At 40.1% G+C, this 24,596-nt stretch overlaps 1 protein-coding gene across 8 annotated transcripts in view; it reads right to left on the reverse strand.

Annotated features, from left to right (window-relative positions):
• LOC120739766 (nesprin-2-like) overlaps positions 1-24,596 on the reverse strand; it is an 85,386-nt gene that overhangs the window by 37,748 nt on the left and 23,042 nt on the right. For 6 of the 8 annotated variants that reach the window (XM_040041641.1, XM_040041637.1, XM_040041639.1 and 3 more), the window contains 26 exons: positions 24,347-24,499; positions 24,134-24,259; positions 23,727-23,855; positions 22,001-22,135; positions 21,204-21,281; positions 20,094-20,192; positions 16,307-16,495; positions 12,810-13,043; positions 11,995-12,117; positions 10,093-10,208; positions 9,758-9,869; positions 9,363-9,497; positions 8,202-8,360; positions 7,569-7,763; positions 7,256-7,351; positions 6,879-7,079; positions 6,625-6,798; positions 6,144-6,266; positions 5,018-5,211; positions 4,603-4,741; positions 4,218-4,457; positions 1,600-1,752; positions 1,269-1,445; positions 1,013-1,168; positions 685-828; positions 407-577 (listed from right to left, as the gene is read on the reverse strand). In XM_040041641.1, the coding sequence (XP_039897575.1) occupies positions 407-577; positions 685-828; positions 1,013-1,168; positions 1,269-1,445; positions 1,600-1,752; positions 4,218-4,457; positions 4,603-4,741; positions 5,018-5,211; positions 6,144-6,266; positions 6,625-6,798; positions 6,879-7,079; positions 7,256-7,351; positions 7,569-7,763; positions 8,202-8,360; positions 9,363-9,497; positions 9,758-9,869; positions 10,093-10,208; positions 11,995-12,117; positions 12,810-13,043; positions 16,307-16,495; positions 20,094-20,192; positions 21,204-21,281; positions 22,001-22,135; positions 23,727-23,855; positions 24,134-24,259; positions 24,347-24,499 (3,951 nt within the window). The remainder of the gene's footprint in view (positions 1-406; positions 578-684; positions 829-1,012; positions 1,169-1,268; positions 1,446-1,599; positions 1,753-4,217; positions 4,458-4,602; positions 4,742-5,017; positions 5,212-6,143; positions 6,267-6,624; positions 6,799-6,878; positions 7,080-7,255; positions 7,352-7,568; positions 7,764-8,201; positions 8,361-9,362; positions 9,498-9,757; positions 9,870-10,092; positions 10,209-11,994; positions 12,118-12,809; positions 13,044-16,306; positions 16,496-20,093; positions 20,193-21,203; positions 21,282-22,000; positions 22,136-23,726; positions 23,856-24,133; positions 24,260-24,346; positions 24,500-24,596) is intronic. The other 2 variants (XM_040041634.1, XM_040041640.1) reach the window with 2 other exon arrangements.

Here is a 24,596-nt window from a genome sequence, read left to right on the forward strand (position 1 = left end):
TAGGAGCTTATCCCAGCTGCCATGGGGCAAGAGCCAGGGTATACTCTGGACAGGTTGCCAGTCTCTTACAGGGCCAACACAGCACCTATGGGCGATTTGGAATCACTAGTTAACCCAACCCCACTAATTGCATGTCTTTGGACTGTGGGAGGAAGCTAGAGTACCTGGAAAGAAACCACGCAAACACAGGGAGAACATGCAAACTCCACACTGGTGGATGTTGGATTAGAATCCAGGACCCAGTGCTAACCACTGTCTTAATAAGCAATATGTTTTGAGTGTCCAGAAGCTCACAGTTCCAGTGACCAAATTCTCCTTATTAAACATATCTACTGCAGACAAAGAATCCAGAAAAAGTGGCAAGTTTAAACATCTACAAGTGATCGAGCTAGTATGGGTAAAATACCTGCAGCTTTTCATGGAGATCTGTGAGTGCCTGCAGGGAGAGCCGGGGGCCGCTGTAATACTCCAGAGTCTGAGATGCTCTCACTGTTTTCAGCATCATGTGACTCAGCTTCTCCTCCATGTTGCTCCATAACAGCTGAGCCTGAGTTAGCCTCTGTTTTACTGAGTCGTTCTGTAAAAGATAAGATACTCTAAAGACACCCAGGAGCAGACAAATACCTGACATAAAACTTTTAAGTCAGAGGCATTTATCCTCTGAACTGTCCTTGTGTTACTTACCCTCTGTGTGAGAGCTGTGCAGGTCTCGATGGATTTATCGATTTGACAGATAAAATTGCAGCTCCTGTTTTCTTGTCTGCCACAAACTTTGTCTATCAGCTCCTGAAGAGCTGTAGACTTCTGCATAATCTTCTCCTCAAGATCCTGAGATAAAAGCAGAATTTAAAACCTGTGTTGATTTACTTCCCTTGTGTGGACGTGTATCTCTGAGTATTTCTTTGCAAATGACTTGACGTGAAAATTGCTCATCACGGCTGAAACATCAAATCTGAAATGTTGAAATGATGACAGACACGCTGACTGTTCACGCAGATGTTAGAACACAGACCTGGCAGACGCTGATGCTCCTCTGTAGCTCCGTCTGGCTGCTGGGTGTCTGAGCCGAGTCCATCCAGAGGTTTTGAACCGCGATCCAGCTGTTGATCCGCTGCAGTCGGGCATCCCACTCTACTCTGTTCCTCAACTCCTGTTCAACCTCTTGAATCTGAACACCGCACACGTTGTCAACAAATTACAAACATCTCCTCTAATGATCAACAGTGTGTGATGTAGGAAGGTTTATAGGCAGGACCTTTCAAACTTACCTTAGAGTTGATTTTTTCCTGCAAGCTGAGCCACTGATGGTTGAGGCGGCCCTGTTCATCTGCATACTGGTTTTGTTCGTAGCGCAACCTGTGGTCCTTCTCAGTACTATTTGACTGTAATGGCTGGTTCACGTAGTCCACTGTAATCTGATGTGCACACATCTCTGTCTGAGACTCCTGAGAAATACGCCATGGATAAATACACAAGTAAACCAACAAACGTCTTTTGATCAGATCAGATCAGCGCTAATAATACTCCACTATCCTACTGAAACAGCATAATTAATACAAACATGTAAGCCCGCACCACAACCACCACCATCCATTCTACCTTGAAGTATTTCAGGAACTGGACGAGATCATTGTTGGTGCAGGAGTTTTTGTTGATTTTGTTGCAGTACTCCTCCAACTGACACTCAGCTGCTCCGAGCCAGGCCTGCAACTCCAGCAGCGCCCCCTGCTGTGTCTGCATCTCTAACCATCGCTGCAATGAAGTCCAAAAAATAAATAAATTTAAAAAAACCATTGCATACTGTTGTCATTGTTTAATGGCCTTTAATAAATTGTTTTCATTTATAAGCTTTCAGTTAATCCACAATGGTGCTATTAGCAAAGACAGTCCAGGTTTAAAAGGAAGTGAGTGAAAATCTTGAAGTAGGGGGGACAGAAGACTTACAAATGACAGGAGCTGACCACAAAGTGAACAGAGGCAGAGCAAATGAGGATTTCAGAAAGAGAACAAGGAAGGGGGTAGAGCTGAGATGAGTGGAGGTGGGAGGTGGGAAAGTAAAGAAGAAAAAGAGTGGATGAACGAGACTGAAAGAGGAGCAAAAGACAGACAAGCAGAAAAGAAAAAAAAAACGTCAGACACAGAGAGGTTCATAGGTGGTTTCACACCAAAAAGAGAAGAGAGGTGAGAAGAGCCCTCAAGATGGATGATTATAATTGGTGGCAGCAAAACTGCACCAAACTTTGTCGAGCTAAAGCCAGAAAGGTTCTGTGGAAGTATAACTTCTGACATTTAAATACATCCACAGATAAGAGGGTGTCTGGCACATAGTTTGTGTATTACAATATTCAGCATTTAAGAAACTCCATCGCTCCAACACCCTTCAGGGAGATCTGGGGTCAGATGTACTAATGTATTGGACCACGTTGCACTGTCTGCATTTATAAAGAGAGCACAGTTACAAGACTGCATATAAGAGGTGACCGATCCTGTTGGATGTGTATTTCTAGGAGTTTCTACGGTGGCTCTGACAGGTCAAATGCACTGCAATGTAAGAAAAGAACAGCAAATAGAACAAAAATGTTGCAAAAACACTGAAAATAAAGCTGAAACCCCACAATTAAAGTAGAAAAAACGAAATCTCACAAAACTCAATGCAGGTGTTTTTGAGGAGACATTAATTAAAGTGCTACAGTAGTCGCCAAAAACTGCACTATGACCAGTGTTGGTCAAGTTACTTGAAAAAAGTAATCAGTAACTAATTACTGATAATTAATTAATTACTTAGTTACTTAGTTACTTTTTAAAAACACGATTTACAACCTGAATAGGTGATAAAGCGATAGATCTTTCAGCCCAATTCTACTTTTTCTACATAATCCATCATACAAAATGTAATCAAATGGAAAAGTCTCTTTTTAAAACTTGTTTTATTAGTTTTAGTCTTTTAACTTTATGCATCAAGCAAAAATGTAATTATATGCAACATTCTCTGACTGGAAGAAATTTGTTTAATATTTAAAACTATTTTCTGCACATTCCAGCACATAAAATAAAATATTTTGTGTGTTTACACTCACTCTTTCAAATAGATGCAAGTAAAACACAGCAGAAAATAAATAAAGTCAAAGACTAGCGGTCCTTTTGCTCTATTTTCACCTGTAAAGCAGGAGTGGGGTAGGCGGAGGTTTACCCTGGTGCAGGTGTGCCGCAGCGGTCAGTGGAAAAATCCGCGAGTTTCTCTGTGAGTTTCCCATTACGTCGTTGCGCACTCGGTGCTTGCTTGGAAGTTTAGGGGGTTTTTTCGCTGTAAAAAGAAGTTTTCTTCCCACGCACAGCGGACACTAATGTTTTTGTCACTTTTTATGGAATCAAACTCAAAGTAAGGTCAGTACTTCCACGCTTTAAACGCTGCACGCTCATACTCTCTCCTGCACTGGATATATTATCCATTGTTGATCTGCACACAGCTGTTGTCACAAACATCGCACTCGCTTACATCACTGTCGTGAGACATTCTCGCAAAAAAGTCACGGTTTTAGTAACGCAGTAACGCAGCGTTCCTACGGGAAAGTAACGGTAATCTAATTACCGTTTTTCCAATAGTAATCCCTTACTTTACTCGTTACTTGAAAAAAGTAATCGGATTACAGTAACGCGTTACTCTGACTATGACACACTTTAAAGAAGTGAACGGTTCACCAGTGTTGTGAGGGATAAAAATATGTAGGTAATGTGTATTTTAATCACATGATTCATGTAAGAATGTAATTGCATACTTGTCACATTTGCAACTGTTTCCTCATGTTGTTTTATCCCCCAAAACCCTTTTTTGTGTTTTGTGAGTTTTGTTTTTTGGTCAGCTTTTGTAGCATCTTTTTCTTGTTATGTTTTATTGAACTTCCATTCTGTTTTGTGTGCTTTTTCTATTTACTGGTTTTTTCTTGCATTGCAGTGTACTTGACCTTTCAGAGCCACCGTTATTTCTGCTCTTGAGATCCAAAATACAGGAAGGAGAATATTTAATTGAAGTGCATTACTGCTATATGTGGCAAATTAAAAAAAAACAAAAACATGTAGAATATAGCATGCTGAATATTTTTTATTGGAGTTCTATATTGAAATGAACTGCCTGTGTTCAGAAAACAGCGCAACTTTTGTAAAATGCTGAATAGTTTAACTTAGAGAAGTCACAGTCTACATGGGGGGGAGATCCTCACCTTGTGCAGAGTTTGTTGAATAACAGGCACATCAACGAGAAGACTGGACCAGTCCAACTCTATCTGTCTGAGCTGAGTGTTGATGGAGCACATATCTATGTCAGAAGTCTTGGGCAGAGGAGTCCCTTTATCCTCAGGATCTCTTTCTGAGTGTGCTTCCCTCAGCTGCAGCAGCTGGGACGAAGAACCGGTCACTGCCACCTTTACTTCAGATTTGGCCTCCAACTCTTTGGTCAAAGCCTGCATTAAAAATCGTACGTTAGTCTGTTCTCCATAATTGCATTGTGGTCTCTGGAAGAGCTGCTAATGAGCAAAAGTTGGTCAAAGTGCTAGAACTAAAATATTTTTAAAAAACTAAAAAACAATGGTTTCAACTCTTACTCACCACAGACTGGAGGTAGAGCTCACGCCTCTGTTCAACATCCATCTCCTCACTGGATGAGACAGTGAGCTCACTCCATCTATCGATCCGTTGTCTAGCCTCATTCATCCACTGAGACAGTGCGGCAGAGCTGTGACGAAACCTGATTTTTGGGCAAAAGTTGCACATTTAAAAACAAGTTGACACAACTTCATACCAAAAGATCTTTTACTATCTAATATTGGGGTTTTCATTGCATGCAACCCTATTTTAAATTTATATTTAGATTGACAATTTTATTATTATTTCATCTCAATATAAACCACACTAAACATTTCTAAAATATGATATGAGCTTAAACTAAACTACACGCAGTCTAGTCTAAGTTCAGGACAAGTTCCAACTTTCACATCTGACTTTCATGCTTTTCATCAGTCACCTGCTCTTCAGTTTCCTTTCTTTGTCAAAGTTGGTGCGTTCATGCTCCAGCCTCTTGTGCAAAGATCTCCAGCGAGCCTCCAGTTTACAGACAGACACACCCACTCCACTAAAACCCGCTCTCTGCAGTCGCCGGCCTCCCTCCAGCATCTGACTGACCCGCGCTTCATTCTCCTCCAAAATGCGATGCAGCTCCTGCAGTCAGACAAGGAGAACTTGCATATCACTGCACAGACCCATGAAATGAATTCATACATACATGCGTGAATATTCACTCAACTCAACACAAAGGCTAATGCTCAGAGCGATACAAAAATCTTTGTGAGAAGTCACCTTTTGTCTGCTGGCTACAGTCACAGAAGGGCATTAGAGATTTCAGACTCATCATCTTATCACAATTAAAATAAATCAGGTTTGCTAACTCTCATGCAACTGGTATGTAAGACTAAGGGTGAAGGTTTGTGCTACTTTTCAATTTCACTTTCATCTAAGATAATAACCCTGATAGTGAACAAAGGACAACTTTAAAGCCAAACAAGTTTCATAAAGACAGACCTCAAAAGAGAGTTTGTAACAAGTTATGAATGAGACTCACTACTGAATACATGCTGACATTCGATGTTAAACAAAATTTTAACGAGACCTTAAGCTGAGCTGTTACTATTAATCTCATGCAGATTTGGTTGCTGAACTAGAGCAAAGATGCAGGAGAAGACAACCTCTATGTTTATGTTTTTATCTATTTTACCACATATATATTTTTGTTGACTATAGACCATTCTGAGGTGCATTTCAAAACTGATGCATTGGCAGTCTGGAAGCAGAACAACAGTGAACCAAAATTACATTTGGTCAGAAGTCTGTGCTTGGCTAAAAATTCACATCAGAGCCAAGGAGCATCCTGTACCCCTACAGAAACAACCTATTAGGGTGTATTTAATTGATCTAATTAGGTTTTGAGTGCAGTGCACAAAGTACAGCATAGAGCTTGCCCAGATAGATAGAATGGAACATTGCTTGATGTGCTCTGTACACCAGTTGGCTGCCTGTTAGTAAATTCGATGGTCAAAAAACACATTTATTAATAAAAATGATCCCTTGTAGATGGAATAGAAAATAGAAAATACCTTGTAGCTGAGAGGCTTCTCTGATTCCTGCTCAGATCCCTCAGGGATTTTGGGAAATGATGTCTCAATACTTCTCATCAAGGAGTCGGACCATGCACTGTCCTTCTCCCATTGTGACCACATCTGAGGCAGACATTGTGATTATCAGTGATGGTTATGTCATTAAAATCAATCCTCATTCTCATTTCTCATTTGTGGTGCCTTTAATAGCCTATATGTGTAAATTTGTCATCTAGTGAACAAGTTAATGAATTTGGGGGAGTTTTGGTGGCCTGGACAGATTAAGGCAAACTTTAGGCATAGAGGTGTCAGTAGGTTCCAGTGGAAGTGCTTTTCAGAATGTATAACGGCAATCACATTCCACTTTGATGGGAGATGCAAGGTGTGGCTTCCATGAAATCTCTCTCTTCGTTATTGTATGTACTGTATTTCTCTTTCTTTACTTGACAGTCACTTTGCAAGTAAGCTACATTGCACCTACCTCTAATGTTTCCTGCATCTTGGTCCCTTTCTCCAGTCCGTCCTGCTGCAGTCGAGCCACCTGGTCCTGCAGACCCTTTATTGTAACCTCCCTATTTTCTAGGGGCATATCTGAAACTCTATTGGTCAGGTACTGCAGGATTTCAAAGTGATCGCCCAGGAACTGGAAAAACCTCTGATTAAGAAAAAGTAGACATGAAAAATCATAATCTATTGTCTTATTTCAATGGGACTCTTTTTTTCCACCACACTAACCATATGACTGCTTAGCTTCTTCTGGAGCTGGGCCCTGCTCCGGAGCTCTGAGTCAGGCTGCTGAGTGAAACTGTCAGAGCCCAGACTGAGCAGCTCCTCAAAGCTGCGGACCAGCTGCTCATATTGCTTCTGCAATTCCACGCCGCTCTTCAACTCCTCACAGTGGGAACGGACACCACCCACTACTGTCTCCAACTCACCCTGCACAACAGGAGGACGGAAAATTTGAAGATTTAAATGCTCTTGCATCATCTGAATAATGCAGTTTCTGAGTATTCTTAAACTTGCCAAATCTCTCAGTATTTAATGGGCCACCTTAGTGACCTACGTAAACGTATAAACACTAAAGCCCACATTTGACACACTCGCTAACACACCTGCAGCTGTGTGGCCTGGTGGATGAGAGAGGCAGGCAGATTGTGTTGGTCAGCCTCGACCTGCTGCTGCAGACACTCTTGGATGTGAGCAGCAGCCTGACAAATAAACACACCAACAATTAAAACCTGTAGAGATTTTGATAATAAACAGTCAATTTAGAGTCGACTGATCTATTAACAGAGCAAATTACCAATATAACAAGTAAGCTAAAACTTATCTCAATTGAAGTTAGATATTATGTCTTCTTACTTTCTCTATTTTTATCAGTATTAATAAAGCAATTTACTGACTGATTTTAAAACACATGCAGACCTGTTTCTCTGCACTGTCCTCCTGCAGGATCCTGAGCTGCTTCTCTCTGCTGGCCAGCGCGATCTGGACCACAGGAAGTAGTCTGCACAGATCATCAATGCACTGCTGACCACACTTTAACCCCGGGACATTGCTGACCTTTGACCCCTGAGAAACAAGCTCACTGCCAAGGGTGGCAAGCTCTGCTGAGAGACTCTGAAAAGGAAAATGAATAGTAAAGATCCTTCTTTTAGTTAAGCTTTAACTAACAGTAAGATGCATTATTGATATTTCACTTATAATTTTTTCCCAAAAGGGTCGATAAAATGTCAGAATTAAGAACACTGAGCCATAAAAATTGCAGTGTGAAGTTAAAAGCTGATATGGTTGCACAAAAAGTTAAGGATAAAAAAAAACACATCATGACAATTCCCTTTAAAGGTAATGTCAGTGTCTACAGAAATAGCTCACGGAAAGTAACAACAAGCCTCACACTGATGCTTCAGAAAATGAAGGGGGATCATTAAAGTCACTATCACGCCTCAGATTTTTCAGCCATAGATGCAGGAATGCTGATGATGACAATTTTGAAACTGAAAACAACCGTAAACATCTGAGCCATGTTAAGTGCTTCTTTGCAGTGAGGCGTCTCACCTGTAGGTGAAGCAGCCTCAGCTGGGGTTCTTCTTCATGTGTCACCAGAACAGGTGAGCACAGCATGCTTTTCATTGAGTCCAGGCACAGGGATGCTCCATGCAATACATGAAACAAACCTTCATCAACGGTCTGATGGGTTCCCTCAGCAGGGCAGGCCTGGGTATGAAAGATGAGCAAAACCGTTAGCAGGGTCATGTTAACAATTTATTAAAATTTGGCCTACATCCACAAAGGTTTTCTTTTAGGCTATTTGTTTCAGTTTTATGCAAGGCTGAGTTGATTTCCTTTCATCTTTTACTTTACTACTATAATTTTTTTAAATGTCTTTTACAGTGGACAATAGCAAATTTCTTGATCAAATATTAAAGCGAATCAGCCCAGGGACCTCAATTTATTAGAATTCTTAATATTATGCATATTGACGTTTAGTTCTATGGTGTTGTCCAACTGTTATTTTCCATACTGTGATTCTGATACTTAATTGCCTGTAAGGTGTCCTTGAGTGTCCTAAAAGTTGCATATAAATAAATTATTATTGTTATTATTATTATTATTACATTAAAACATCCATCAGTTATATTGTTGGTGCTGCGTTAAAGATTGTTTCACTTTTCAGTCCTGTGACAACTCAAAATGAGGTCCAGCCTTACCTATACCTTGTAATTATTTGATAAGATGACACTGATCCCAGTGCTAAGATCAATATTATACTTTGTTGGTTTTCTTATTGATTTTTGATCTTACGGGGAGAAAAAGTGGGCTCCGATTTTCAGCATCAACACCACTGAGTCTGAACACAGTGTAAAAACTGTGGCTGGTATTTGTTTATTAGTTGTGTTTTGGATCACATCACATATTTACTGATCACATAAAACTCTTTTCTTTCAGATCTCATACATTGTTTATGCCACTGATAATGCAAGCTGCATAACTTAATAGAAAGCTAATTTAATACAATTACATTTAACTGGTTATAGTTACAAATAATTCTAAATTACATATTTCCTTTAAAGGGAATATAAATTTAGGAAGCTAATCATCTCACATCCCTTCAGCTTTATCTCAGGCTCTCTAGTCTTGAGAAGAAAACCAGCAACTGGCCTTGTGTAACAGCTTCTATACTCTCTGACAAACAGCCCTAATATAATGGCTCCTCACCTGATTCAGAAGCTCTGCAGATGTGTGCCCCAGCTCTCTCAGATGGCTGATGCAGGTCTGGAGCTCTTTCAGGTTTTTTCTGGCAATCATGCATCCTGCTGTTCCATTGCTACGCTTCACAGATGAGTCTGTCACCTTCATAAAGAGAGAGAAAGAGAGAGCCACACAGACAGAGAGAGAGAGAGAGACGGAGAAAAACATCAGAGGAAAAGTTAGAGACACACGCAACTCTAATCATGCCCTGCAGGAGTTCCCATAACACCAACGAGACAACAAAGTGGCATCTGCTCAAAGAAGGTGATAATCAAGCATGGCGAGAACACCGATTTGTCTCTTTCTCTCTTGTATTTGAAATGTGATAATCAAGCACCTCAGTCTCACGATGAAGGCCTTACCTCGGAGGGAGGAAGCAGCCAGCTCTCCTCCAAAGCCAGCAGCTGACTGTGAAGGTGATCCCACTTCTTCTGAGCCGAGTCCTCCTCCTCATCAGCCACAGCAGGAGGCGACCTGCAGCCAGAGAACAAGCTGAAAATTAACACTTCATCTTACTCCAGCTTTCTTTCTTTCTATATACATTGAAGTTGAATTATGAAAATACTGTAGTCTTTTTCTTCGTCCTATAAGTAAAATACCTTATTTAAAAATGTAAATGTATGTTATATTTTAAAACAACTAAAACTCTGTAATATGTGTTTGAGAACAATTTAATAGAGTGAAGAAGCTGTTTTGCCTTAGTGAGAGCTGGCTGTGGTCCTCGGACTCCTGGCGGTAAAGCAGTGCTCTGCTGCCATGCCTGGCGATGGCCTGAGTTAGTCCTCTTTGTTCACTGAGCTCGTGCTCCAGCTCCTACACAAAAGTAAAATATCAAGTTTAACAATTTTAACTGTTTATATTTGATACAATGCCCGGGTTGGTGTGTCTGTGTCACGTCACATACTGACACAAATTAAAAGCTATACTTCATCTATTAGCGGGAGCTTATTGTCAAAGCAGCCATTTATTTTACTTGAATCTCTCCCTTTCTAATTATTTCCCGCTAGCTATTAGGTCAGTGGTTCCCAAAGTGGGGGGCACAGAGCCATTGCCGGGGTGCGGTAAAAAAAAAAAGAAAGAAAGAAAGAAAGAAAAAAAACCCTGCTTGGACACTGCTAGCATAATGGACAGGTCTTTGACGGGGCTCCCGCACAAAGCAAAGCAGAGGATGAAGCGTCGCCAAATATGCTTCCAAACCAACTTCTTTCCAAACCAAAAACTAGAAAATATGATGAGGCATATGTTGCCTTCGGCTTCACCTGCACAACGGGGGTGCCAAGGTAGGCCTCCCCGACAGAATTTGTTTCCCCTGCATTGGGAGCACGCTGGGCTGTCCAAATCATGGCTGAACAGTAAACACATTCTTGATTTTTAGCTCACAAACACTTCTTATAATGAAATTTTGGCGATGTTAGCTCTTTATACAGTGGGATACAAATACTATCAGGCTGATGCTGCCACAATTTGCTCTCACTGTTCAAATCATGGTATGTTCATGGTTTCTCTTTCTTTTTCTCTCAGCTTTTCAGCTCCACCTTTTGGCTTTTCTTAGCCTCTACGAGGTGCACTCAGTGTTGCCAACTCCTCAGTAAGGAAAATCGCTATTGGCTGTCCTAAAAGTCGCCAAATGACGCCATCATCTAATTTGCATAATTGATCATGGTAATCTAATTGTAACCTACGTTGTTGGAGAGAGAAATAACATCGTGGAAGAGACATAAAGTGAGTAAAAAACGTCCTAAATGCAGTTAGAATTTATTTAGAACTACAAATCTTTACCCTGGCCTGGACCGGAAAAAGTGACCCGAAATTGGCACTCTGGTGGAGTTACTTTGTGTGTGAGAGTGTGTGTTTATAAGTCGTTTTAAACCTTGTGATCCACAAAACAGCATAACATTAAAAGAAGAATTGACTGCGTTACAGTCAGTGCGGGAGCAGCGGCTTCGCTCATGCGCGATTCATTTGCCGTTTGGACGCACAGGTGTGAACATCTCCTGCCCTGATAGCAGTTGAGGGAGGACTATCCTCCGCCTGGGAGCGCTTTGGCACGGGTGAGGTGCCCAAGGCAGCACCGCTGCTTGTTGAGAGTAAGAGCAACACGCCCTGTCACGTCAAAAAGTCGTCATAAATAAGTCTCCAATAATACCAGAAAAAGTCGCCAGATTTGTCGCTAGTCGCTTTTTAGAAAAAAAGTCGCTAAGGGGGTCTGAAAACTCGCTAAATATAGCGACAAAGTCGCTAAGTTGGCAACACTGGGTGCACTGACGGGCAGGGAATGTAGGGGAGATTTGATTGGGCAATCCAGTGTCAGTAATGAAAATTAACCAATGGGTTGCTTAGGGGTTGAAGTATGCAGAAAGAGCCACAGCTAAAAACTTATTGATATTAACAAAATTAAATACTGACATCCACCTCTGATCCTATGTACTTATGTCACAGGAAAACATGAAAACATGCTGGTAGAAGGGACTTTTAATGCCCCAGGATGTTCTGAATGTTTGCATTTGGGTGAAATACACAAAAAGCAGTCAGACACATGAAATACACAAAATCCCACACCACTGGAACCTAAGATCAAAGCAGCTAATGGCATCAGTACCTTCTGCTGCTGCAGGCTGCTCTGTCTGAGAAGTTTGTTTTTAGGTGATGAGAAGATCTCTTGAACACTGTTGCTGCGCCTCACTTTAGACTCAAGCTGGCAATCTGCCTGAGAAACTAAATGCTGTGGAAAAACAGGTGAAATGTACACACAAGAATGAAAGCTAAAGAGTTTATCAGTATCACTTCAACTGTACGAGTTCTTGAAGGTAGCAGCTTTAAGAAACAAGTCTAAATGCAAACATGTACGTGATGTGTTGCTTATGAAAGGACGCCACTATTGAGCTGCTGGTGAGCCTGCACTAGTTTATTTGCAGAGCTGTTAATAATTATCAAAGGCAGACTTTGCCACACAGTACCTAGTGTGACGTTACTTTCAGCGGCACAGTTGTAAACCTGCAACCTCAGTTAAAGTTTGTAAGCAGGACTAGAGAGCGTGCAAGAACACAGACTGAAAGAATATAATACATTATGCTGCTTTGCTTTTGATGATAAATCTTAGTTTGAAATTATCCAGGCACCTAAAGGGACAGTTTTTCAGAGCAAAAGTGAAGTTAATTTAACATAAGAATGAATTTAACTGAGTAAGGAAAATTGTGAATGGACTGGTGGCACTTATCTACTCCACCTGAGCACTCAAAGGGCCTCATACATCCATTAATTCTGCCAAATATTCACACTTCAGTGAATTCATCAGGAGCAACTTGGGGTTGTCTTGCCCAAAGATTTAACCAGCAACCTTCTAATCACAGCCACCCCAAACAACTGAATACAAAACAACTATGCAGCCATTTGCCAAAGATTTAGTGTATGTACCTGCTCCTGGGGCCCTTTGTTGCTGCTCATCCTCTCCTCTTCTTGTCTGTTCTGTAGCATCTGTTGAAAGGACACCAGGTTGTTCTTCAGGACTTCCAGCCTGGTGGTAAGAAGCTCAGCTGCCTCCTGCTGGGACCCGGCAGCTCCCAGTTCACTCTGCTGGTGCTGCTGGTCAGCGGTTTGACTGAGAGCTGACAAGCTGGCTACCTTCTGCTCAATCTCCAGAAACATCTCCTGTAGACCAGCAAACAAACACACATGAGTACAGTCAAGACCACTGTAATCCTAAGAAGACTTGTCCATCTGCAGTGTAGGTAGGTTGCAAAGCAGCTTGCAGTTGTCCAATATGAGATTTGCCAGTTGGATCACCTGCTTCTTTGGCAATTTGTTTATTGTTTGTAGTGTTTGAGTGGAACAGTTAGTTTGCAAGTCATTTGAATATCAGGTTACATTTAGCTGAGTATTATTAGACACCCTTAGCGTTTCTCCACCTCCCTTCCATAATTTAACTATCACTGATCTTTAAAGTTCTTCCATGACTCAGACTTCAATGAATTCTCAACTGTGTTGTTTAGACTTTAACATTTCAGCATGCTTCAGTATTTGGAGTACAAATAAGTATTCAGGTTCTCACAGTTCTTACAGTTTACCTGACCTTTTAACTCCTGTTAGCACATGTCCTTCAGATATTTTACACACCATTTATTTGTTCAACATCTTTTAACTTAAGTTAAAACTTCAGTTCTTTGATGTCAACTTGAAATATTGCTCTTTTAAAATTATATCAATTATATCAGTTTAAGATATTTCCATTGTGTTTATTTATAAAAGACAGCAGCATTAAATCTTTTCATTCTTTTAACTGTCTGTTTCACGTGTAACATTTTCACCAGCCAGGACTTCATTATTTGAAGGCTGGCCTTGGAAGCTCCACCTCTTAGATACGCCCTTCTTTTCTTTATTGTTTTCACTCCTTTATTACCTCGCCTCCTGCTCTGTTTTGACACCACTACGAAAAACAACAATTAAAACAAAGATTTAGCTCTGGAGCTCAGCTTAAATGAAAAATGCCGAGCACACTGATGATGTCAAAGTTAGATGTGGGTGATGCATGACGGAGCTAATTTGAATAGGAAGATACATCTCAGTGGCTATTTGCACGCAATGCTCCATTAAAATGTGATGTGTGCCTGTGAGATGTGTTTAACGCCTGAAACTTTAATGGAGGCTCAAGTTACACTCTCAGGGTAAGCCAGGAGTCCTTGAATATAAAATTCCTGCTAAAGCTTGAATAAAGATAATGTTGAATCCTGTTAGGGCATGATGCTACTGACTGTAAGCTGTTATATTGCCCCAGCTGACTGAATGTTTAAACAGAAAAAGTAATGCTGCTTTAAAACCTCTAAATGTGATTTACAATAACTGTTAGTCATTACCTACTCCTATATAATATGTTTATATACAAAATACAATACTATTACACTCTTAAAAGTAAATACTGCCCAGGGAGTGAGCTGCCTTAGTGAAGGTTTGCTACTTGGTTATTCCTGACATGTTGATTTTTTCATTTTTTGTTTTGGACACCACCTCTGCAGCTACACAGTAGCTGGCACATAGAGGCACCACTATGAACTCTGCACCTATGAAATAGTTTTATGCCATGTGTTTATAGCCACAATCGCATTTAACAATGAGAGCGATAGTCATATCCAATCAGACATCTGCATCAAAAAGTTTAAGAAGAGTAAGATCTTTGCAACTATTCCAAAGAGGCCATGTTTTTAAGGGATTTAATGACAGTCAGTAACAGTAAGGTTAGGCCTTCCATACCTGAAAGTCTTTCTTTTACTTTGCTGAGGTTTGAATTGACAATCTGTGCTGAACAAGAAAACATGAACCCAACTACAGAGATTACAGAAACCTAAGTAGGTAACAGTTAATGAACTCTGCTCAACCAGACTCATCTGAAATAGCTTTGATATGAGCACAAGGGGGGAAGAATAATACACGGCAAATAGAAGCATCCATGAAGAGCAGTTTCTGTGTCATAAAAAGCTCTCCTTAACCCCTTCTCTGAAGAAGAAGTAACACACATCTACTGCATTACTTACTGGGCTGTGTTGCCAGTGCAAACTCCATTTCACTTTTCTGTATATTCAAATATCGCAATGTGAAACAAAATATGGGCAGGGCAATAAATTGCTATGATAAAAAAAGAAAAGCAAAAGAAATCATCAAAAATTGAAATGTTGTGTGTTGTCTAACACCTCCTAGTTCCATTCAGCAGTAGCGTTTATTACAAACCAAATTCTAAAATGTTGGAATGCTGTGTAAAATGTAGATAAAAAAACAAAAATGATGCTTTGATTTGCATTTCTTATAAACCAAAATGTCAAATTTCAGTGTGTCTGATGACAGAACACTTTTCTACTTTTGCTCCTTCTATTTAAAATGCACTTTGGCCCTGAGAAGACGGCAGCATTTCTGGGTCATGTTCACATATGGCTTCTTCATTGCATGATAGAGCTCTGCATTTTGCAGAAGGCATGTCTTGCTGTGTTCAGAGACAATGATGAAGTGTTCCTGAGCACATGCCGTGATTTCAGTGACAAAATCATATCATATCTTTTAATGAAGTTCTGCCTCTGGGCCCAAAGATTATGGGCATCCATTATGGATTTGTGGCCTTGTGCTTTGCTGATATTCTGAGACATGCTGCTGCTGTCAATCTCCAACATTTTTCATGAAATGTTAAAATACTTGAACAGTTTGAACACATGATATGTTTTCCATGCTCTATTGTAAATAAAATGTGGGTTTATGAGATTTGCACATCAATAATTCGGTTTTATTAACATTTGACACAGTGTATCAACATTTTGGAACTATAATTTCCTCCTTGCATCTCTTTGTGAATCATCACAATGTCAGAAGAAAAGTCTGTCTTGTTATAGGTCTTGCTGCATAGCATTAATTATTCTGTTGATTTATGTCAAACAATATTAAAACTTTGATTAACAAAGCGATAATAGCTTCAAAGCAGGCTTTTATTCCTGATGGCAGTTACCAGATGTGATGTAGTTTAGCATTTTTTTAAATGAGAACCCATTGATTTGGCGATTGTAAGGGCAAAGGTTAAAGAGGTTAAAGTTTTTCAGATGTCCGTGCAACAGCTTTTTGTCAATAATATCCATTTGTTGTTTATGTGGAGTCCATTAGTAGACTTCCTCAGATTATTTTGCAGTCCTTAAAAAAGCTTTAAAAAAGTTAAATAAGTACATTTTAACAAATTTTGACACAACCTGAATAAAAACAACATTACAATAACTGTATTACGTCTATGTGACTTTGAAATTCATCATATTGAAAAAAGACTGCATGAATGTAATGTGGGCTTGTAAAGTGTGCCAACACAGTCAGCACAGAGACAACTGAGGTAACATTTGTCTCTTGTAAATTCTGGGAGGGGGCTGGTCCCCCTGGTGGGCGGAGCTTACCTGACAGGTAAGCAGTTGTTGTTCCACGCTGTCTTGCATAGTTGCTACACCGGCAACACCGGCAGCTTGAAGACTCCTCTGGGATTTCTGCAGCCACAGCTCCAGCTGGCTGAGCCTCTCCAGGCACACATGGAGGACACCTTCAAAGAGGCGAGGTCCAGACTGGGATCCAACCTGCTGGTCTGATTCCTGACAGACAAGCACAACACACCCAGCTAAGCCTCTCTGCTCCAGAGTTTCAGGGTAGAGAGGGAGGAAGATGAGGAAAGTGAAGAGTAAAAGCTGACTGGTTCCTGAAGTTTGTAGCTCTAATACTGATATAAACAAATATTTCTAACCTGTTTCTTTGTTCTCACTCTACCACTCCCAGTAACTTACCCCCCGCACTGGTTATCTCTCATTCCCTCGCTCTGTTTCACTCCTCTTTCTTTCTCTCTCTGAGCTCCACCCACCTGAAACCACTTCCTGGAGCTGTGGCAGGGCCGCAGGGACAGAATGACAGAGGAACAGAAAGAAAAGAGCCCTCAGGCGACAGGGGTGGAGCTGACTGAGGACAGAGGGCCAGGTAAGCTGAGTAAGCCTTAAACGCAGGATCCAAACACCCTCCCACTTCCTCCAGAACCTGTCAGGGAAGTTTGTAGCTGGGAAACAGCTGATTGGTGCTTGAATGCTTTTATACATTCTGATGTCCTTTTCACTGTTTTTACTACATTTGTAATCCTTGCTTCACTTTTACAGTGAATTATTCTCACTTTTCACTGTATAAGTTTAAACTGTTGTGTAAAATAATGGATTGATTTCCTTTCATGACTGATCTCTGTGCACACAGTCGTGAAGGAACTGCAGAGGAACCTATACAGCCTTAACAGGAGGAATGTCAAAATTACTCACACTGTTCATTATTCATCAGCCTTTGATGTCAGGAGGTGGTGTGGAAAATATCCTCTGTAAAAGCATCCCTTACATAGATTATAAATCTGAACTCAGTGCACCCATTTCACAATCATAAAACAAGTTGCTCCCCTCAGCTCTATCATTTATTAGATCATAATTTTAAAATACTTCCTGACTTTGCTTTTGTAATTTTAGAGGGCTGTTTTTCATCAAATCAATCAAGTATGAACGGCTTAATTTAGTTAGCAAAACGTTAGTATACTGTGTGCATAAAAATTCACTTTCCTGCCACAAAAAAGGGATGTTTGGAACACAAGTTTGAAATATTCTGCATGGACGTGAGTTCAAAAATGTAAGTGAGAAGTGCATTAGGGTGCATTCATGATAAATGCAGAGGAAACACATACAGCAATGTGAGTAAACTGAGAAAACTTCACATCAAGCTGCAATGTTGCATCACAGGTTAAGATATGAAATCAGTGAGTTGTAGACAAGTTTAGATAAGTTTCTCAGTCCAGTCTATTTGTCTGCAACCACCACCTCATCCACCCCTGAATGGTTAGGATGTTAGCAGGAGGACAGTGCTTTTGGTGTGCTTCAACTTGATGCCAATTTAAAAATGTATCGATTTCAGTTCGGTCCTGAAATCGTAAATGTGAAGGTAGAGGTGCTGATCCTTCACTTATTTTAGGAAGTGTGTGTTGGTCAGTGTTTCCTCTGTGTCAAGAGGGTTTTATCAGAGTCTTTCCAGATGTTAATGTTACAGAACTGGACTTTATTCATGCCTCCATTAATCAAGTATCACTGTCTCCCTCTTTAGATTACTCAATCGCTAATCACTAGCTCTCTTGTGAATGTATTTTTGGAAAGTGTTATGCGTGCCTTATGTACTGTATATACCCCTCTGGGTGTCTGCCCCCCGCCCCCTTCATGCAAACCCCCTCTGTCCCTTCATGAGCTCCTGACACAGAAAAAGAGAGACAGAGGAGTGGATCACTATTGTGGGTTTATTTGTATTTGTGCTCTTTTTTCTCTTTCTTTTAATGATATGCAGACAGAATGGGGGAAAAACATGAGGAAAACGATGTAGTACAGCACATGCCAGGTAATGTAAGATGTCTGCTGCTTTCAGATGAAAACCTTGTATCTCCAAAAATTGTTGATTTTTCTTTCTTTAAAAAAAAAAGATTTCCCTAATTGTAAACACACTGCTGTAACGTATAGATTGTTTTAGGACGATTTATTAAATGCTTACTTCTGAATAAAAAGTAAGCACTGCAGTGGGATTTACAAAGTTTCCATCTGTGCACAGCAGCCAGTGATTCAGCATTCATGATAAACCAGTGCATTTTCATGGCCAACAGTCATCTTCACAAGATAATTAAGGTCTTAAGTATAAAAGGTGTATTTTAAAGAGTGATAATATTTATTAGTTTATTTATTCATGACAAAGCAGGAATCATTATCCACACTGTCCTGCTGCAAGGCAGTGATCGAGTCAATCACATCTGTAAACAACACACCCCACTTTATGAGCTTATGGAAATACAAATGGCAGATGCACAGAAGCAACTAAAGAAATATTTATTTTATCACATATGCTCTGCATTTGCTGGTAAATCAGCCCAGATGGTAAATGAAAAGGTCAACAATCAAAAAGTTTTAACATTTTAAATCACCATTCCCTATAAGATACATTATAAAACATGGCTCACAAAATGTGTCTATTAATACACTTTGTTTCTATTTTAATAAAACTAACCCATCAGAATAAAGGTCCATGCTAAGGCAAAAGGCTTAATACAGACTGTTAAAAACATCCACCACACATACAAAATACCATCCGCCTACTTTCAGTTTTCTTGGGGGGTAAAACGGTAACCATCAGCAACCACTTCTCATTTGTAGCAGATGTAGTGCTGTGTCATCCTGAACCACGTGTCAGTGGTGTTGACTTGTCAAAGAATAAGCAGATTTCTTTGCAAGCTCAGTAATCCTTCGTCTAAACTCAAAAATAAACTTGAAAAGTACTTATTTGGCAAACCTCTGCTTTGGTTCTTTCCTGCACTTTAGTTTTTGCCATGCAGTAAGACATAATAAAGGATTCAAATGTAAACACTTTTAAGCAATCATCTGCCATGTAAATGCACTGTGAGACATGTCTAAAAAAAACCTAACATCAGGAGCTGTAGAACTGGTTCTAGAAGAAAAAGTGTCCTTGGTTTAGTTCTACAAGAAGACAGGAGCTCTAAGTTTTGCTGTCAAAGAAAAACAGGAACAAACAGGACTTGTTCTACAACATTCTAGAGGAGAGGGGTACTCTAAATGATTTCAATGATAAGTAGGTGTTCTAGAGTTGTTTCTTGTAAAGGAGTCGTTTGGTTCTACAAAGGCTTTACAAAACCACTATTTTGAGAAAAGCGAGACGCTACCGCTCGCTCAAAAAAAGAAATGACTCCCAATATGAGTACAACAGAAGGCAGTAAAGCCTCTGGTCTGGAGTAATGTGGGAGGTCAATCCAACACCTAGTGGCTCAGAAATAGAGGCTAGAATAGAAAAAGTTGGAGGAATCAATCTAGGGGACTATAGAGAAAGAATAGAAATCTTGATTCTAGAACTGTTTTCAAACTAGATCCAGAAAAAGGTGACAGATTTACGATGCTGCGTAGACGTTATTGCCAGCAAAGACATGAAAGGTCTATAAGTCTTCAAACAGTGGCACCTAGGCTCGCTTTGAGGTGTGCTTGGAGATTTTGCACAGAAATGGTTCTAGGTTTAGATTGATGAGAAAAAAAAGATGCAGTTCTACAAGTTCTAGATCTAGGAGACTACACATTTCTGCTGTGACCCAGAGCTGGATTTGGAGACTTTTACGGTCGGCGATGTGTTTACCATACTCTCAGGCAGTGACTGAGTTGTGACTGCGCCCAGGGGTTTTGATAAAGCTTCAGATGAACTTGTTTCTGTGGTGTCAGTGGTGCCCTCAACATCCTGAAGAAATATGATCAGGGTTAGACGCTCACTCAGGTCAGTCAGTTAAATACATTGACCACTTAGTTCTACCATGTCACCAGATAAGGTATCACACGGTTACTCATACACTCTGTTAAGGAACTATGTTACATAATGTTAGAGGATTTTTGATGTTATGTTATCTAGTACAACCCATTGTATTATGAAAAAGAAATGCAATGAGTCTGATTTATTTTCAATCCTTTTTGCCAATAAAACCTCAAATCAATAACACAATGTAATGCCGTCTTTGTTTTATATACATATACTCACAAATGTATATATTATATACATAAAGGCTTAGTCATAAATTCATTACAAGTTTTAAAAAAATGTTAAAACTAAAACTAGAAAATTTTTTTTGTTACACTGTAATTTTTGTGCCCACTTATTCAAACAATGACCAAAACGGTTTAGCAGTCCAAAATAAAAATCTTTTAATAACTTACATGATGGCTTAAGATATTCTTGATTTTTATTATTTTCATTCTCTACCATATTTGATTAAAAACAGTATTGCATTTGCCCAAGAATACGTCCATGTAGGTTCTCAGTTATAAAGGTCACGGCAGTCTCAAGAGCTTGAAAAAGAAGGACTTCTCATCCAAGAAGCTTTCTCAGTTCTAAAACCGTAAGGTGGATCCCAGGTATTTAACCCCTGGTGGGAGTTATCACCACATGAGCTAACAAGTGGAAAAAGACATGGGTCATTACCACTACAGGTTTCCCAGGCGCCTTAACCCCCAATCCTCAACCTCCACTCACACCTTACTTAAGGTGACGTCAATACATCACACAATAGGCTGGGGCAAGGTCTCACAGTGATTTCACCTAAAACCCCTGGTGGTACTGACCCACACATGTTTTCATATCTTGGCCCATGTGATGATGCCTTCTTTTTTGGGCTCTTAAGATGTATCCATGAAATACTTATTAAATTCATTACTAATTCATCACTCAGTGGCTTCTCACTGATGAAAGTTTATTTACCTTTGTGTCTTCTGTAGGCTGTTCAGTGCTTTGTCCAGTGGCAGCTTCAGTCTCTTCTGAGGCAACAACCACAGGTTCCTGACACCACAATGACAAATGTTATAGCCTTCTATATAACCAAGCAGACCAAAATGTTAAGCTGCTTGGTTAAAATATTTTCTACAAGTTAACAAGAAAAAGAAAAAACTGAGCAAAACGAAAACATTTTTGAGTAAAATGAATTCATTCATCTAAGGTAACACAGTATCCATCTGTAATACATCCATATGCGTGACAAATGACTGTTTGATACTGTCATATGGATCAACTAAATCCAGTGTGCAGTAGGGTGGAAGAAGGAAAAGAAATAACTCAAATCTGCAGCAATAGCAGAGATGTATTAATGATCAGGAAGGAATTTAATATCATGAGTAGGGAGATGGTAGTAGGGATGAGGAGGGTGAGGGGACAGTGCCAGCGGTGGAGATCAGAGTGACCCAGCTCAAAGAATGGCAGCGACTATTCATACAGCTGTTACAAATAATGTCATTTGACTGGATTGGTGGGAATCGTGATGTCATGATCAGTCATTGGGTCTCAGGTGTGTTATCAGTTTTAAAAATTTCAAACTTTTCCTATAATTTGTTCCACAACTTGCGAGGGAAGTTATTATAGCAGATCCCGCCCACCTACACCCTAAACGGGTGACCTCGGGTCACAAAGAACTCCACCAGGAAAAGAACTGTTGAAAACGAGTGAAGGACAGAGGAAGAACAGAGATTTATTGATTTTCCACAGCAGCTCTCACTCATCTTTACCTCTGGTGAAGAGCCCAGGAAAACATCCCAGAGCCACCAATAAAAACCTCCTCCACCTTCTTCCACTCTCTGTTCCTCACTGCTTTTTTTTTCTGTGGCTTCTTCAGCCTGGAGCACGCCTTGATGCTTCCGCTGCTGACACGGAAACATGCTTACAGTATGTGTAGAGTGACACAAGTGGGGGTTAAAAATCTAGCCTGGCCAGTTTTGAGTTTTTATTATTTCAATATTTTCTTTGATATTAAGTAAAATTAACATTTTGTTTTTAATGGCCACTAACAAGTTATACAACAGTAGAAGACTTCTTAGATGTGCAAAATAGATCTTGTGCTTCCCTGTAAAGCCTTAAATTGATATGACTCATAATGTTATATCTACTTGAAGCTTCTAGTAAATACACTGCTCAAAAAAACTGAACTGGAAAGGATCAGCCTACAGCTGGCTCAATTCAAACACGCCCTGAAAATCAAAGTGAAAGAATTTGTGTCAGGCTAGTCAAATGCTTTGTAGCAACTCAACCAGCTACTCAGTAGTTTTTTCATGGCCTTTGGATGCTTGTATGTATGCCTGACAACACTGGTGTATGCTCCCAAAAAGGCAACAGCTGGTTTCACCTCCCATAATGTCCCCGAGCTGTTCTGTATTCTCACCACATGAAGCTGGGCATTGTGGTGCACCAGGAGAAACCCAGGACTCACTCTACCAGTGTAGGGTCTGCCTAGCCTGTAGAGGTCTGTGTGTTCTTCCATGGATATGCCTCCCCAGACCATCACTGACCCACGCATAGCCGAATCGGTCATGCTGAACAATGTTACAAGCAGCATAATGTTCTCTGTGGCTTCTCCAGGACGTGGGCCCTCAGGCCACCCTCATGAAGTCTGTTCCTGATTTTTTGGTTACAGACACTCACACTAGTGACCTGCTGGAGATCATTTTGTAGCATGTGGTGCTGATGCAAGCTGCTCATGGGTTAAGGACTTTCTTTGTCCCTTTTTTCAGCTGTCCTAGAGTAACTGCCTGTCTCATGGAAACTCCCCCATTCTCTTGAAATCGTGCTGGGAGTCACAGAAAACATTCTCTGCAACTTAACTGACCAGTTCAACATCCGAGAAGTATAACTGACCTGATTAAAAAGTGTCCATTTTTTTGAGCAGGTTACAATGCAGATAATTGAAGCAACATATTTACTTGAAGTATTTTACATATCTTGCCAGCCTTCAATATTTATTGTTGTTTTTTTTATCATTTATTCAAATTATTTTCTCTAAGTTCAAACTAATCTTGTCAATAATTAAAATATCTTTCTGTTAATGAGTGCACAATTGTCCTAGTATGAGAACTTGAAATGTCTTGAACACTCACACACACACACACGCGCGCGCACACATGCACACATAACAAACAAACAAAAAAAACATTTCTTGGTAAACATTAGTAATATTAAGCATGCACAGGAAGTTAAATGACACTTTGGGGATTTTTTTTTAAATTTTTTACCAATTTGTTAATAACACATGTAGGAACTACGCATGCGAGTACCAGGTATTGCACACTTTGTCATGACACGCCCCAAAAGGCCAATCTGTTCAATTTCTTTGCTTTTTTATTTTTTGCAGGTGTTCTTGTATGCTGGTATGTGACATAAAGAAGAGCTTTTTCAATGAACTTAATGAACTAACTGTGCGATTATAAGCTTCTTTTTTTTCTCTGTCCGTGGTATTCTTACCTGGGTAATATCAGGTGTTGGGGTCTGCCTTTGTTCAGGTGACGACTGCTCCACAGTGAGCAGTGTAGCTCCAGACCTCCGCAGTACATCCTCCTCAACACGAGCAATTCTGATCTGACCCTGCTCTTCCTTTTGAGAGAAAGCACACCGTACAGGTTCGCTTAAATTATGTTCCACATATGAAGTGTTTGGAATATCACATAATGACTGACACAATATAACTGAACTTTATCCTTCAACTACTGTCGCTGCCATTGTAAAATAACTTGCATTATAATAAAGAACTTAAATGACATTCACTTTCATTTTTTGTAGTTTTATACATATTATAATTCATGTAACAGTGATGTTTCATGATTTTTTAAAATTGTATTTACTTATTTATGTTATTTATAGACCAAGCTCACCTCAGCCTCCTCAGATGTAGCTTTTTCAGATGCAGATGTTTTGAGTTCAGTGGTCGTCTGTTGGGCCGCCTGAGCTTTGGCTTGTGTGGGAGTTGGAGGCAGCTGGATAAATAACGCAGGAACCTTCTACAAACAGAGTGAAGCAGAAAGTTCGCACCAATCTTCTTGTAGATAAAATATCTGAGCAGCTGATTGATGGATTAACTAACTGACCTTCTCCAGTTCCAGCAGCAGAGTCTGGAGCTGGTCCACCACAGTAAAGACAGTCAGAGTTTCTTCAGCCTTCTCAGGAAGACAAAGGCCTGGCTTACATTTCTGGATCTCAGCTACTGTTCTCCTCATCGACTGGATCCTCTGCTCAACCGCCTGCACACATAGAAGAGGGTTGAGAAAAATAAGAAAACGATGACTTTTACATTTATCCTTTTGTATAATTTGGGCAATAAAGTCACGCTAATCCAAA

Source organism: Simochromis diagramma, unplaced genomic scaffold (genome assembly GCF_900408965.1).
Source record: "Simochromis diagramma unplaced genomic scaffold, fSimDia1.1 OVJJ01000304.1, whole genome shotgun sequence".
Lineage (NCBI taxonomy): Eukaryota > Metazoa > Chordata > Actinopteri > Cichliformes > Cichlidae > Simochromis > Simochromis diagramma.